This window comes from Amblyraja radiata, chromosome 29 (genome assembly GCF_010909765.2).
Source record: "Amblyraja radiata isolate CabotCenter1 chromosome 29, sAmbRad1.1.pri, whole genome shotgun sequence".
Taxonomy (NCBI): domain Eukaryota; kingdom Metazoa; phylum Chordata; class Chondrichthyes; order Rajiformes; family Rajidae; genus Amblyraja; species Amblyraja radiata.
In genome coordinates this window covers 2,711,107-2,725,183 of record NC_045984.1, presented here as the reverse complement: position 1 = coordinate 2,725,183, position 14,077 = coordinate 2,711,107, and the positions used below count along the sequence as shown (strand labels likewise).

The following is a 14,077-nucleotide window of genomic DNA, read 5'->3' as shown; positions in this document are numbered from 1 at the left end:
CCATCTCTCTCTCCCACACTCTTACTCTCTCCACTCAGCCTCTCTCTCTCTCTCTCGCTCTCTCTCTCTCCCCCTCCCCCCTCGCACTCCCTCTATCTCAGGCTCTCTCTGACACTCTTTTCCTCTATGTCTCTCCCTCTGTCTCGCACTCTCTCTGTCTCATTGTCTTTCTCTGTCTCTCTCTGTCTCTCTCCCTCTGTCTCTCTATATTGCTATATCTATATCTCTCTGTATCACTCCCTATCTCTATCCATGTTTCTCTCCATGTCTCTCTCTCTGCTCTCTCTCTTTACCACTTTCTCTCTTTCTGTCTCTGTGTCAGAATGAAGCCCTTTCACCACAACCCTCTGACTGTGGGGGGGAGGGATTGACAAATTGGGAGTATAAAGATGGAGTTGAAGGGGAAGTGTGTACAGGAATAGTTACAAAAGACTCAAATTAATGTGAAGGAAAGTTCGAGAAGGGATAAGAGAGTAAGGTCAGGGCCAATTGCGAGCGGTGTGAGGGGGGAGGTGAATATCGAGGTCAAAGTGTTGTATATGAATGCGCAAAGTATAAGAAATAAAGTGGACGAGCTTGAGGCTCATTTAGAAATTGGCAAGTATGATGTTGTGGGAATTACAGAGACATGGCTGCAAGAGGGCCAGGGCTGGGAACTGAATATTCAAGGTTATACCTCCTATCGAAAAGACAGACAGGTGGGCAGAGGGGGTGGAGTAACTCGGTTGGTGAGGAATGAAATTCAGTTCCTTGTAAGGGGTGACATTGAAACAGGAGATGTGGAGTCAGTATGGATAGAACTAAGAAATTGTAAGGGTCTTCTTCTTGCGTATGGTGTGCACAGCCTAAAGCTGTGGGGCAACTTGTTCTATTTGATCTTATTTGATTGTGCACGCCAGGTTGATTGCATTTATTGAAACAGTGTGGACCACGTGAAGGTTGCAATCTCCCACCCCATTGTGAGGGTAAAAAGACCCTAATGGGACATCTACAGGCACCCAAAACAGTAGCCTGGATATAGGGTGCAAGTTGAATCCGGAGTTAAAATTGGCATGTAGTAAAGGTAATGCCAAGGTTGTTATGGGAGATTTCAACATGCAGGTAGACTGGGAAAATCAGGTTGGTACTGGACCCCAAGAAAGGGAGTTTGTGGAGTGCCTCCGTGATGGATTCTTAGAACAGCTTGTATAGGAGCCTACCAGGGAGATGGCAATTCTGGATTTAGTGTTATGGAACAAACTGGATTTGATAAAGAAACTCGAGGTTACGGAGCGTTTAGGAGGTAGTGACCATAATATGGTCTAGTTTAATCCACAATTTGAGAGGGAGAAGGGTAAATCGAAGTTGTCAGTGTTACAGTTGAATAACAAGTACTATGAAGCCATGAGGGAGGAGCTGGCCAAAGTTGTCTGGAAAGATACACTTGCAGGGATGACAGTGAAACAACAATGGCAGGTATTTCTGGGAATAATACAGAACGTGCAGGATCAGTTCATTCCAAAGAGCAAGAAAGATTCCAAGGGGAGTAAGGGGCGACCGTTGCTGACAAGGGACGTCAGGGACAGTATAAAAATAAAAGAGAAGAAGTACAACACAGCAAAGATGAGCGGGAAGCAAGAGGATTGGGTAATGTTTAAAGAGCAACAGAAGATAATTAAAAAGGCAATACGGGGAGAAAAGATGAGGTACGAAGGTAAGCTAGCCAAGAATATAAAGGAGGATAGTAAAAGCTTATTTATATATGTCAAGAGGAAAAAATTAGTTAAGACCAAAGTTGGACCCTTGAAGACTGAAAAAGGTGAATTGATTATGGGGAGCAAGGAAATGGCAGATGAATTGAACAGGTACTTTGGATCCGTCTTCACTAAGGAGGACACAAACAATCTTCCTGATATACCAGTGGCCAGAGGATCTGGGGTGACGGGGGAACTGAAGGAAATCCACATTAGGCAGGAAATGGTGTTGGGTAGACTGATGGGACAGAAGGCTGATAAATCCCCTGGGCCTGATGGTCTGCATCCCAGGGTACTTAAGGAAGTGGCTCGAGAAATCGTGGATTCATTGGTGATAATTTTCCAATGTTCTATAGATTCAGGATCAGTTCCTGTGGATTGGAGGGTAGCTAATGTTATCCCACTTTTTAAGAAAGGCGGGAGAGAGAAACCAGGGAATTATAGACCAGTTAGCCTTACATCGGTGGTGGGGAAGTTGCTGGAGTCAGTTATAAAAGATGAAATAGCAGCACATTTGGATAGCAGTAACAGGATCTATCCGAGTCAGCATGGATTTACGAAGAGGAAATCATGCTTGACTAGTCTTCTGGAATTTTTTGAAGATTTAACTAGGAAAATGGACAAGGGAGAGCCAGTGGATGTAGTGTACCTGGACTGTCAGGAACTTTGATAAGGTCCCGCATAAAAGATTAGTGGGCAAAATTCGGGCACATGGTATTGGAGGTTGAGTGCTGACATGGATAGAAAATTGTTTGGCAGACAGGAAACAAAGAGCAGGGATTAACGGGTCCTTTTCAGAATGGCAGGCAGAGACTAGTGGGGTACCGCAAGGCTCGGTGCAGGGACCGCAGCTATTTACAATACACATCAATGATTTAGATGAAGGGATTCAAAGTAACATTAGCAAATTTGCAGATGACACAAAGCTGGCCGAATGAGAGTGTGAAATGTGAGGAGGATGCTATGAGAATGCAGGGTGACTTGGACAGGTTGGGTGAGTGGGCAGATGCATGGCAGATGCACTTAAATGTGGATAAATGTGACGTTATCCATTTTGGTAGCAAAAACAGGATGTTCTGCAGTTGTGGGCCCTAGTGAGACCACACCTGGAGTATTGTGTGCAATTTTGGTCCCCAAATTTGAGGAAGGACATCCTTGCTATTGAGGGAATGCGGTGTAGGTTTACAAGGTTAATTCCCAGGTTGGTGGGACTGTCGTATGTTGAGAGAATGGAGCGGCTGGGCTTGTATACTCTGGAGTTTAGAAGGATGAGAGGGCATCTTATTGAAACATAAAAGATTATTAGGGGTTTGGACACACTAGAGGCAGGAAACATGTTCCTGATGTTGGGGGAGTCCAGAACCAGGGGCCACAGTTTAAGAATAAGAGGTAAGCCATTTAGAACGGAGACGAGGAAACACTTTATCTCACAGAGAGTTGTGAGTCTGTGGAATTCTCTGCCTCAGAGGGTGATGGAGGCCGGTTCTCTGGAAACTTTCAACAGAGAGCTAGATAGAGCACTTAAAGATAGCGGAGTCAGGGGATATGGGGAGAAGGCAGGAACGGGTTACCAATTGGGGATGATCAGCCATGATCACATTGAATGGTGGTGCTAGCTCGAAGGGCCGAATGGCCAACACCTGCACCTTTTGATTGTCTATTGTCAGTTTTGAATCCAGGAGACCATGTCACTGTGGCCCCTACACTTCTTAATCTTCTGGACCAGCGAACCATGGGGACATCCCAAAATTGTCTTCCCAAAATCCATGTAAACAACATCCACTGCCCTACCCATCATGAATCACTGTTGTCAGCTCCTCAAAAACACAAGTCAGGTTTGTAAGACATGACCAGCCATGGAAAAAGCCAGACTAACTGTCCCTGATTATTTCATTCCCTGTCACTGTGGTAAATCCTATCCCAAAGAGAAGATAGAAATATCTTTGTCAAGGCTCTTGCAATCTCCTCTCTTGCCTCACTCAATAATCTGGGATAGATCACATCAGGCCCTGGGGATAAGCTTGAAATGAAATAATGACACCTCTAATAAATGCTTTGAAGGATTCCCATAATAGCGTGGGGGATATATCTGGTGTATCATTTATCTCAAAAAATAGGTCCATCTGTTTTTTTAGATATATACTCCCTTGTGGGTCTTTTAAAATTTGCGAGTTAAACCTCCAGAACGATTTATTCATAGACATTCCTTCTAGTTTTAAAACAAACGTTAACGGAGAGTGGTCTGAGATCGCATTAGTGTGGTATTTAGGGTTCATAGTGTGCAGAATTAATTTTGTATCCACAAGAAAATAGTCTATCCGTGAGTATGTTTTATGCACCGTTGAATAAAAAGAATAATCCCTTCCCGTCGGGTTTGCAATCCTCCACACATCTACTATATTTGTGTGTTTCATATATGTATGTAAGAGTTCACTGGTTTTAGATTTCATATTACCTTTTTGTTTTTGCATCGATTTATCTAGATAAGGGTCTAAAACACAGTTAAAGTCTCCTCCAATTATAACATTTTGATAATTAAATTCTGCAATTATATTCAGAATTTTATTAAAAAATTGAGGGTTATCAAAATTGGGGGCATATATGTTTACCAGCGTAATTGGCGTAGTATTGATCTCTCCTGCTACTATAAGGTATCTCCCTTCCTTATCTGAAATAGTATTCTTTGATTTAAATGGAATTCCTTTACGAATAATGATTGCAGTACCTCTAGATTTGGAAGTGAATGAAGAGTGAAATGTTTGGCCTATCCAGTTCGCCCTCAGTCTCGTCTGATCTTGATGTTTAACATGCGTTTCCTGTAGAAACGAAATGTCCGTGTTGTATGATTTCAACTGAGCTAGTATCTTGCCCCTTTTAATAGGTTCATTAATACCCCTATATTCCAACTACATAGTGTGATTCCTCCCATTTTCTTTTGATTGTCGTCATACATTTTTACCTACTTTGATGACCTTATTTATTATGGTGCATTCATACCTCAGGACTCTGGTTATTTTGGGGGCATTTATATTATAGACTTCCTTGGTAGTTCCCCTCTGCGATTGTCCATGAAAAAAAAACACATAGATGTGACATATTGTGATAAAAAAAAAGAAGTATATCAAATAAATTTACGGTGTCTGAGTTTCGGACACTGTAGTGAGTGGCCCACTCATCTGTGGGGTATGACATCGATATCGCTTCCGGTATGTACTACTGTACATCACAAAACCACAAATTAGTATACCGAATTAGATACTTTCAAGAGAGAGCTAGATAGAGTTCTTAAAGGTAGCGGTGTCAGGTGATACGGGGTGAAGGCAGGAACGGGGTACTTACTGATTGTGGATGATCAGCCATGATCACATTGAATGATTGTGCTGGCTCAAAAGGCCGAATGGCCAACTCCTGCACCTTTTGATTGTCTATTGTCAGTTTTGAATCCAAGTGACCATGTCACTGTGGCCCCTACACTTCATAATCTTCTGGACCAAAACCATGGGGACATCCCAAAATTGTCACATCAGGCCCGGGGGATTTATCCTAATGCTCTTCACAGCCCCAACACCACTTCCTTCCTATCTCAAACTTCCCCATATTGCTATTCCCCACACTGATCTCACTGTCCTCAATGACTCGCTTCAGTTATTTTTGCTTCCTTTATATTCCTCAAAAGCCCCATCTGGTTTCATCTTTCTAAACCTTGAATACAATTCCTTTCTTGTTTTGACTAAATTTACATCCTCTTTGATCATCTAAAGTTCCCTTACCTTGCCATCCTTATCCCTCCTCCTTGCTGGAACATGGTGATCCTGAACTCTGATCAGCTGCCCTATAACAATACTCATCTGTCAGATGTGGACCTGCCCAATAACAACTGCTTCCAATTTACTCTCCCTTGCCCCTGTCTACTAATGCTGTGATCTGCCTTGCCCCAATTTAATCTCCCAAGGTCCAGACTCATCCTTATTCATAATGATCTTAAAACTGATGAGTTGTGATCACTGCTCCGGAAATGCTCTTCCACTGAAGCACCAGGCCCAGCTCGTTTCCTGGATCATGGAAGAGAGTGCTGCTCTCCAGGGTCAGTCCCTGGAATTCACCCCGACCCAGACTGAAGGGAGTCACGTGGAATGACAGACGTTTCGGAAGGAGAGTGGGTGAAAGGGGACTGGATGATGATGCTCTCTCCACAGAGCCAGTCCTCCGATTCCCAAACTCTTCTCCCAGTCTGAGGACCTGTCGTGGTGTTGCCACATTCCCGTGTCTCTGTTCCTTTATTCCAGATGTCCAGACGTCCACAAGGGAACAGGGTGAAGGATCACTGACTGGAGAATCCACCCAGGAACCGTTTTCTGTTCCAGCGGGAGACACGGCCTCAGGTACCAAGCCCCATGAAGGTCATTCAGTCACTTTCCCATGTTATCGCTTGCCCTCATTAACTTTGCAATCTGTTTTTGTAGAGGACAGTAGTTTGTTCTGCAGTGGACAACAATCCTCCTGGGATTGATGTTGGTTCAGGGAACCACGTGGAGTTTGATGTGAAAGGAGTTTTAAGTGGTTGGTGGGGTGTGTTGGAGGCTTCTGAGAAGGATGATGATGTGGTTAGGAGCGGCCGTGGGTTTCACTGGATCAGACCAGGGCAGAGTAACAGGAGGGGCATCAATTGGACAGGCACCAAGATCCGTGCAGGGAGTTTTGCGAGTGCTACTCGGAAGTGTTTAAAGGAGAATGGCAGGGGGGTGGGAACCAGAGCAGCAAGTCAGCAAATGGGAGGCTGATGAGAAAGTGGAGGTTGTAACAAGTAGATCTCAAAGGAAGGACAGACAGGGAGGGGTTCTTGTATATGGAGATAATGAAGGGATGAAGTGTTTACTTCAATGCAAGAGTATTGTGGTAAAGCTGATGAACCTAGAGCCTGGATCAGTGCTGGGAATTATGATGTTGTGGCCATTACGGAAACTTGGTTGTGAGAGGGACAGGACTGGCAGCTCAACACGCCTGGGTTTTGATGTTTCAGACGAGATACAGTGGAGGATGGGGGAGTAACAGAGGTGGAGGAGATGCGTTGCTGATCAGAGAGAATGTCACGACAGTACTGAGAGAATTCAGACTGGAGCGGATGTCCACTGGGGCATTATGGGTTGAGCTAAAAAATAAGATTACGGAAGGATCCTCTCCCTCCTAGCCCTCTCTCTCTAACGCCCTCTCTCTCTCTCTAACGCCCTCTCTCTCTCTAATGCCCTCTCTCTCTCTAACGCCCTCTCTCTCTCTCTCTAACGCCCTCTCTCTCTCTCTCTAATGCCCTCTCTCTCTCTCTCTAACGCCCTCTCTCTCTCTCTCTAACGCCCTCTCTCTCTCTCTAACGCCCTCTCTCTCTCTCTAACACCCTCTCTCTCTCTAACGCCCTCTCTCTCTCTCTCTAACGCCTTCTCTCTCTCTAACGCCCTCTCTCTCTAGCAATGTTACAACATTTTGAGATTTAAAAAATCAAGTCTGCAATTTATCCCATCAGATAAAGCATAAAAATAAGTTTAATTGGACACCTAATTCACTTTCATATCTTCAGTATTAAAAAGGTTATGGCCATTTTCATACTCTGAAATTAGCATCTTGTTCCCTATTGCTTTTCCATTGACTTAACTCAAAAGCTGTGATCGAGGACAGTCAAAAGCCCATAACTTCCTTAAAAATTAAGAGAACTGAATGAAATGTTCAGTTATTATAGATTGAAGCATTCTGAAACAAATATAAAACAATCATACTTGGATGACCTGAAATTAAAACATATAATAGTTAGGTACCTAATTGTAGCTAATTACAAAATTAAATTACTAGATCTAAACATCTATCCATTTCTTCAGAAAATGTTTACATTTTTAAACAGCCTAAGTGTCAAAATAACATTCACACAAGAATTTTCAATATAACATGATTTTTAAATCTCTTTGTCATGAATTTATAGGCCAAATGGAAGGAATTTAATGTTTAATTCCTGTAAATTAATGGGCATTTTAACAATCTTGCGAGTGGGTTTTTGTGAAACGCGATCGATTAGAACGTTACATTTGCAGTCAATTTGAACCCCATATCGGCAGGAAAAACACTACGGTTTCCTATGGGGCCAAAATCACATTTTCGCCAATGAAAATTTTGATTAAATTGATTCTAAGAAGCAAGTTTACATGTAAAATACACAACTTACCTTATGTTTTGTCCCCTACGTGAGATCCGTCCCGTTGTCGGTGTTCACAGCGTTAGAAGTCTCCTTTTTAATTTACTCCAGGGATTAAATTGTCCCGCAATTTTTTTTATTAACTTCCGAGAACGGAAGTCGGAACGATTTTTCTGCAGCAGCCTGAGAAATTATGATTCCGACAGGCAGGAGAGAACAGCATTTTAATCCCACCCCCCCCCCCCCCCACTCAAAGGCGCCAAAGCCGCGCACACGGCCAGTGGCAGAACTGCAGCGCCGCTGAAGGTGAGAATAGTAACATCGCTACTCTCTCTCTAATGCCCACCAGACTAGACCTACAGTACATAATCTCCCGGTCACTAAACATTTTAACTCCCCCTACCATTCCCATAGTGACCTTTCCGTCCTGGGCCTCCTCCACTGTCAGAGGCCAAACGCAAATTGGAAGAACAGCACCTCATATTTCGCTTGTTCGGCTTACAAACCAGCAGGATGAATATTGTCTTCTCCAACTTCAAGCAACCCTTGCTTTCCCTCTCTCTCCATCCCTCCCAATCCTAGTTCCCAGATTAGTTTGACTGTTTTCCTGATTAAATTTTACTTTGTATGCCTCATTTACCCCTTTCCCCAAGATATCAATGATCTATTCTACATTTTCCTTGATCTCAGTCCCCTTTCATCTCTCATTTTCACACCTTACCCTTCCATATCTCTCGTTTCCCTCTCCCCTGAGTCTCGTTCTTAAGAAGAATCTCGACCTGAAACGTCACCTATTCCTTCCATCCAGAGATGCTGTCTGTCGCACTTTACTCCAGCATTGTGTGTGTATCTTCGGTGTAAACCAGCATCTGCAATTCCTTCCTACACATCTCTATCTCATTATCTCCATCTGTATCTCTGTCTCTCTGTGTCGGTGGTGAAGAAAGTAAACGCAAGCGAGCACTTATTTTGAGAGGGCTAGAATATAAAAGCAGGGATGTAATGCTGGGATTCTATAACGCGCTGGTCAGGCTGAATTTAGAATATTGAGAGGATTTTTGGACACCATATCTGAGAAAGGATGTGCTGGTTCTGGAGAGGGTCCAGAGGAGGTTTACAAGAATGATCCCAGGAATGTGTGGGTTAACATATGATGAGCATTTAACGGCACTGGGCCTGTACTCGCTGGAGTTTAGAAGAATGAGGGGGGACCTCATTGAAACGTACCGAATAGTGAAAGGCCTGGTTAGAGTGGGTGTGGAAAGGATGCTTCCATTAGTGGGAGAGTCTTGAACTAGAGGCCGTAGCCTCAGAATTAAAGGACTTTCTTATAGCAAGGAGATCAGGAAGAATTTCTTCAATCAAAGAGTGGTGAATCCGTGGAATTCTTAGCTTCAGACGGCCGTGGAGGCCGTCATTTGATATTTTTAAGGCAGAGATAGATTAGATTCTTGATTAGTACGGGTGTCAGAGGTTATGGGGAGAAGGCAGGAGAATGGGGTTAGGAGGGAGACACAGAGCAGCCATGATTGAATGGCGGAGTACTTTTCGGCTGTATGGCCTAATTCTGCTCCAATCAATTATGATCTCATGAGAGATAGAAAGAGACAAAGAGAGGAACAGAGAGAATGGGACAAGGAGATTGTCAGAAACAGAAAAAGAGTGAGAGAGACACAGTGACAGAGAGAGACATAGAGAGCGAGACAGTCAGTGAGAGGAGAGAGAGAGAGAATGACAGATGGAGAGCAACAGGGAGAGAGGAAAAGGAGAGATATAGTGTTAGAGGAAGATAAAGAGAGAGAGAGGAAGTCAGTGGATCAGAGAGGGAGAGTCAGTTACAGAGACAAAGAGTGAAAGTGGACGACCTGGTGTATGAGCTACAAACCCTTTTCGAACGAGTCTAATGTGTATTATGTTGAAATTGGCTTTTGATTTTTTAATTTATATATGTGCATATATGTTATGTATATGTGTATATGTGTATATGTATGTATGTATATATGTATATGTATGTGTGTATGTATTTATGTATGTATATATATAATTGTCATCTTTTATTTTCTTCTTTTTTTAAATCGTTCGAAATAAAAGATATCATTCATTCATACATTCATTCATTCATTCATTCATTCAAACACGGCGGCACATCAGAGACGGGGTGAATTACCTGCACTGGAGGCAGTTTCTGGAGGCAGTTACACCTACGTGAGAGACGAAAACAGTGACAGAGACAGAATGAGCGAGAGAGAGAGAGAGGGAGAAAGAGAGAGTGGAGTGACAGAAAGAGATGGAGAGAAATACAGAGCGATATAGAGATAGTAAAATAGATAGAGGGAGAGATATAAAGAGAGGGACAGAAAGAGACAGAAACTGAGAGAAAGAGGGACAGCGGGGAAAAGATTCAGTCAGAGAGAGAGAGAGAGGCTTGGGAGAGAGCAGGTGAGGCAGAAGTGGTATAGAGAGAGGGGTATAGAGAGACAGGGAGAGACAGAGAGATGCTGAAAGATAGAGAGGGAGCCAGAGAGAGGGGCATTAGTGAAAGAGGGAGAAAGTTAGAGAGAGAGCTGCAGAGAGTTAGAGGGATAGTCAATGTGAGTCAGCGAGGGAGGGAGAAGCAGGGAGGGTCACAGAGAGAAAGAGAGACGGAGCTGTTCTCGCCTCAGCCCTTCTCTCCGAAGCCTCAAGATGTACTTCACCTCAACACAGCCGCTCCCAACAGGCCGCTCCGCTAGTGTGGCTTCCCTTTTATTTGCTGCAAACCATCTCCAGCAAAGCCTATTGGACGCCTGCTTCACTCTAATGTCCTGCCTCCACAATTAGCACTGAAACTGCAACTCTGTTACTTCTTCCCGGCGATTTGTTAAACCCTTTGTCTTTTAAAAAGCAGATTCTTATTTGCATCACAATTCCTCTTCTCCCTCTGCCTTCAGTTTTCGCAGCAGAAACAACCCCAACCAGTTTCTGGCTTCTCTTTTATTTGCTGCAATCTATGTCCAGCTAAGCCATCTCTCTCTCTCTCTCTCTCTCTATCTCCCTCTCTCTCTCTCTCTCTATCTCCCTCTCTCTATCTCAGCCTCTCTCTGTCTGTCTCTTATTATCACCGTCACATTATATCTCTTTCTCTTCCTCTCTCTCTCTCTCTCTGTCCCTCTGTCTGCCTCTTCATATATCTCTCTCTCTCTCTATATATATATATTGCTATATCTATATCTCTCTATATCGCTCCCTATCTCTCTCCATGCCTCGCTCTCTGCCTCTCCTCTCTCTCTTTAGCACTTTCTCTCTTTCTCTCTCAGCCAGAATAAAGCCCTTTCACCACAACCCTCTGAACGTCAGTTTTGAATCCAGGAGACCATGTCACTGTGGCTCCTACACTTCTTAATCTTCTGGACCAGCGAACCATGGGGACATCCCAAAATTGTCTTCCCAAAATCCATGTAAACAACATCCACTGCCCTACCCATCATGAATCACTGTTGTCAGCTCCTCAAAAACACAAGTCAGGTTTGTAAGACATGACCAGCCATGGAAAAAGCCAGACTAACTGTCCCTGATTATTTCATTCCCTGTCACTGTGGTAAATCCTATCCCAAAGAGAAGATAGAAATATCTTTGTCAAGGCTCTTGCAATCTCCTCTCTTGCCTCACTCAATAATCTGGGATAGATCACATCAGGCCCTGGGGATTTATCCTAATGCTCATCACAGCCCCAACACCACTTCCTTCCTATCTCAAACTTCCCCATATTGCTATTCCCCACACTGATCTCACTGTCCTCAATGACTTGCTTCAGTTATTTTTGCTTGCTTTATATTCCTCAAAAGCCCCATCTAGTTTCATCTTTCTAAACCTTGAATACAATTCCTTTCTTGTTTTGACTAAATTTACATCCTCTTTGGTCATCTAAAGTTCCCTTACCTTGCCATCCTTATCCTTCCTCCTTGCTGGAACATGGTGATCCTGAACTCTGATCAGCTGCCCTATAACAACACTCATCTGTCAGATGTGGACCTGCCCAATAACAACTGCTTCCAATTTACTCTCCCTTGCCCCTGTCTACTAATGCTGTGATCTGCCTTGCCCCAATTTAATCTCCCAAGGTCCAGACTCATCCTTATTCATAATGATCTTAAAACTGATAGAGTTGTGATCACTGCTCCGGAAATGCTCTTCCACTGAAGCACCAGGCCCAGCTCGTTTCCTGGATCATGGAAGAGAGCGCTGCTCTCCAGAGTCAGTCCCTGGAATTCACCCAGACCCAGACTGAAGGGAGTCACGTGGAGTGACAGACGTTTCGGAAGGAGAGTGGGTGAAGGGGGACTGGATGATGAATCTCTCTCCACAGAGCCAGTCCTCCGATTCCCAAACTCTTCTCCCAGTCTGATGACCTGTCGTGGTGTTGCCACATTCCCGTGTCTCTGTTCCTTTATTCCAGATCTCCAGACGTCCACAAGGGAACAGGGTGAAGGATCACTGACTGGAGAATCCACCCAGGAACCGTCTTCTGTTCCAGCGGGAGACACGCCCTCAGGTACCAAGCCCCATGAAGGTCATTCAGTCTCTTTCCCATGTTATCGCTTGCCCTCATTAACTTTGCAATCTGTTTTTGTAGAGGACAGTAGTTTGTTCTGCAGTGGACAACAATCCTCCTGGGATTGATGTTGGTTCAGGGAACCACGTGGAGTTTGATGTCAAAGGAGTTTTAAGTGGTTGGTGGGGTGTGTTGGAGGCTTCTGAGAAGGATGATGATGTGGTTAGGAGCAGCCGTGGGTTTCACTGGATCAGACCAGGGCAGAGTAACAGGAGGGGCATCAATTGGACAGGCACCAAGATCCGTGCAGGGAGTTTTGCGAGTGCTACTCGGAAGTGTTTAAAGGAGAATGGCAGGGGGGTGGGAACCAGAGCAGCAAGTCAGCAAATGGGAGGCTGATGAGAAAGTGGAGGTTGTAACAAGTAGATCTCAAAGGAAGGACAGACAGGGAGGGGTTCTTGTATATGGAGATAATGAAGGGATGAAGTGTTTACTTCAATGCAAGAGTATTGTGGTAAAGCTGATGAACCTAGAGCCTGGATCAGTGCTGGGAATTATGATGTTGTGGCCATTACGGAAACTTGGTTGTGAGAGGGACGCAACTGGCAGCTCAACACGCCTGGGTTTTGATGTTTCAGACGAGATACAGTGGGGGATGGGGGAGTAACAGAGGTGGAGGAGATGCGTTGCTGATCAGAGAGAATGTCACGATAGTACTGAGAGAATTCAGACTGGAGCGGATGTCCACTGAAGCATTATGGGTAGAGCTAAAAATAAGGTTACGGAAGGATCCTCTCCCTCTATGCCCTCTCTCTCTCTCTAATGCCCTCTCTCTAATGCCCTCTCTCTCTCTCTAATGCCTCTCACTCTAATGCCTCTCTCTCTCTCTAATGCCTCTCCCTCTCTCTAATGCCTCTCTCTCTAATGCCTCCTTGATTTTCCTTGATCTCAGTCCCCTTTCCTCTCTCATTTTCACACCTTACCCTTCCATATCTCTCGTTTCCCTCTCCCCTGACTCTCATTCTTAAGAAGAATCTCGACCTGAAACGTCACCTATTCCTTCCATCCAGAGATGCTGTCTGTCGCACTTTACTCCAGCATTGTGTGTGTATCGTCGATGTAAACCAGCATCTGCAATTCCTTCCTACACATCTCTATCTCATTATCTCCATCTGTATCTCTGTCTCTCTGTGTCGGTTGTAAAGAAAGTAAACGCAAGCAATGTGCTGGTTCTGGAGAGGGTCCAGAGGAGGTTTACAAGAATGATCCCAAAAATGTGTGGGTCAACATATGATGAGCATTTGAAGGCTCTGTACTCGCTGGAGTATAGAAGAATGAGGGAAGACCTCATTAAAATGTACCAAATAGTGAAAGGCTTGGTTAGAGTGGATGTGGAGAGGATATTTCCATTAGTGGGAGAGTCTTGAACTAGAGTTTGTAGCCTCAGAATTAAAGGACTTTCTTTTAGCAAGGAGGTGAGGAAAATGTCTTTATTTAAAGTGTGGTGAATCTGTGGAATTCTTAGCCACAGGAGGCTGTGGAGGCTGTCAGTTCATATTTTTAAGGCAGAGATAGGTTAGATTCTTGATTAGTACGGGTGTCAGAGGTTATGGGGAGAAGGCAGGAGAATGGGGTTAG

At 44.2% G+C, this 14,077-nt stretch overlaps 1 protein-coding gene across 3 annotated transcripts in view; it reads left to right on the top strand.

Moving 5' to 3' along the window:
* LOC116989250 (endochitinase 2-like) overlaps positions 1-14,077 on the top strand; it is a 141,540-nt gene that overhangs the window by 29,161 nt on the left and 98,302 nt on the right. For 2 of the 3 annotated variants that reach the window (XM_033046444.1, XM_033046442.1), the window contains 2 exons: positions 6,020-6,115; positions 12,344-12,439. In XM_033046444.1, coding sequence (XP_032902335.1) covers positions 6,020-6,115; positions 12,344-12,439 — 192 coding nt within the window. The remainder of the gene's footprint in view (positions 1-6,019; positions 6,116-12,343; positions 12,440-14,077) is intronic. The other variant, XM_033046443.1, reaches the window with a different exon arrangement.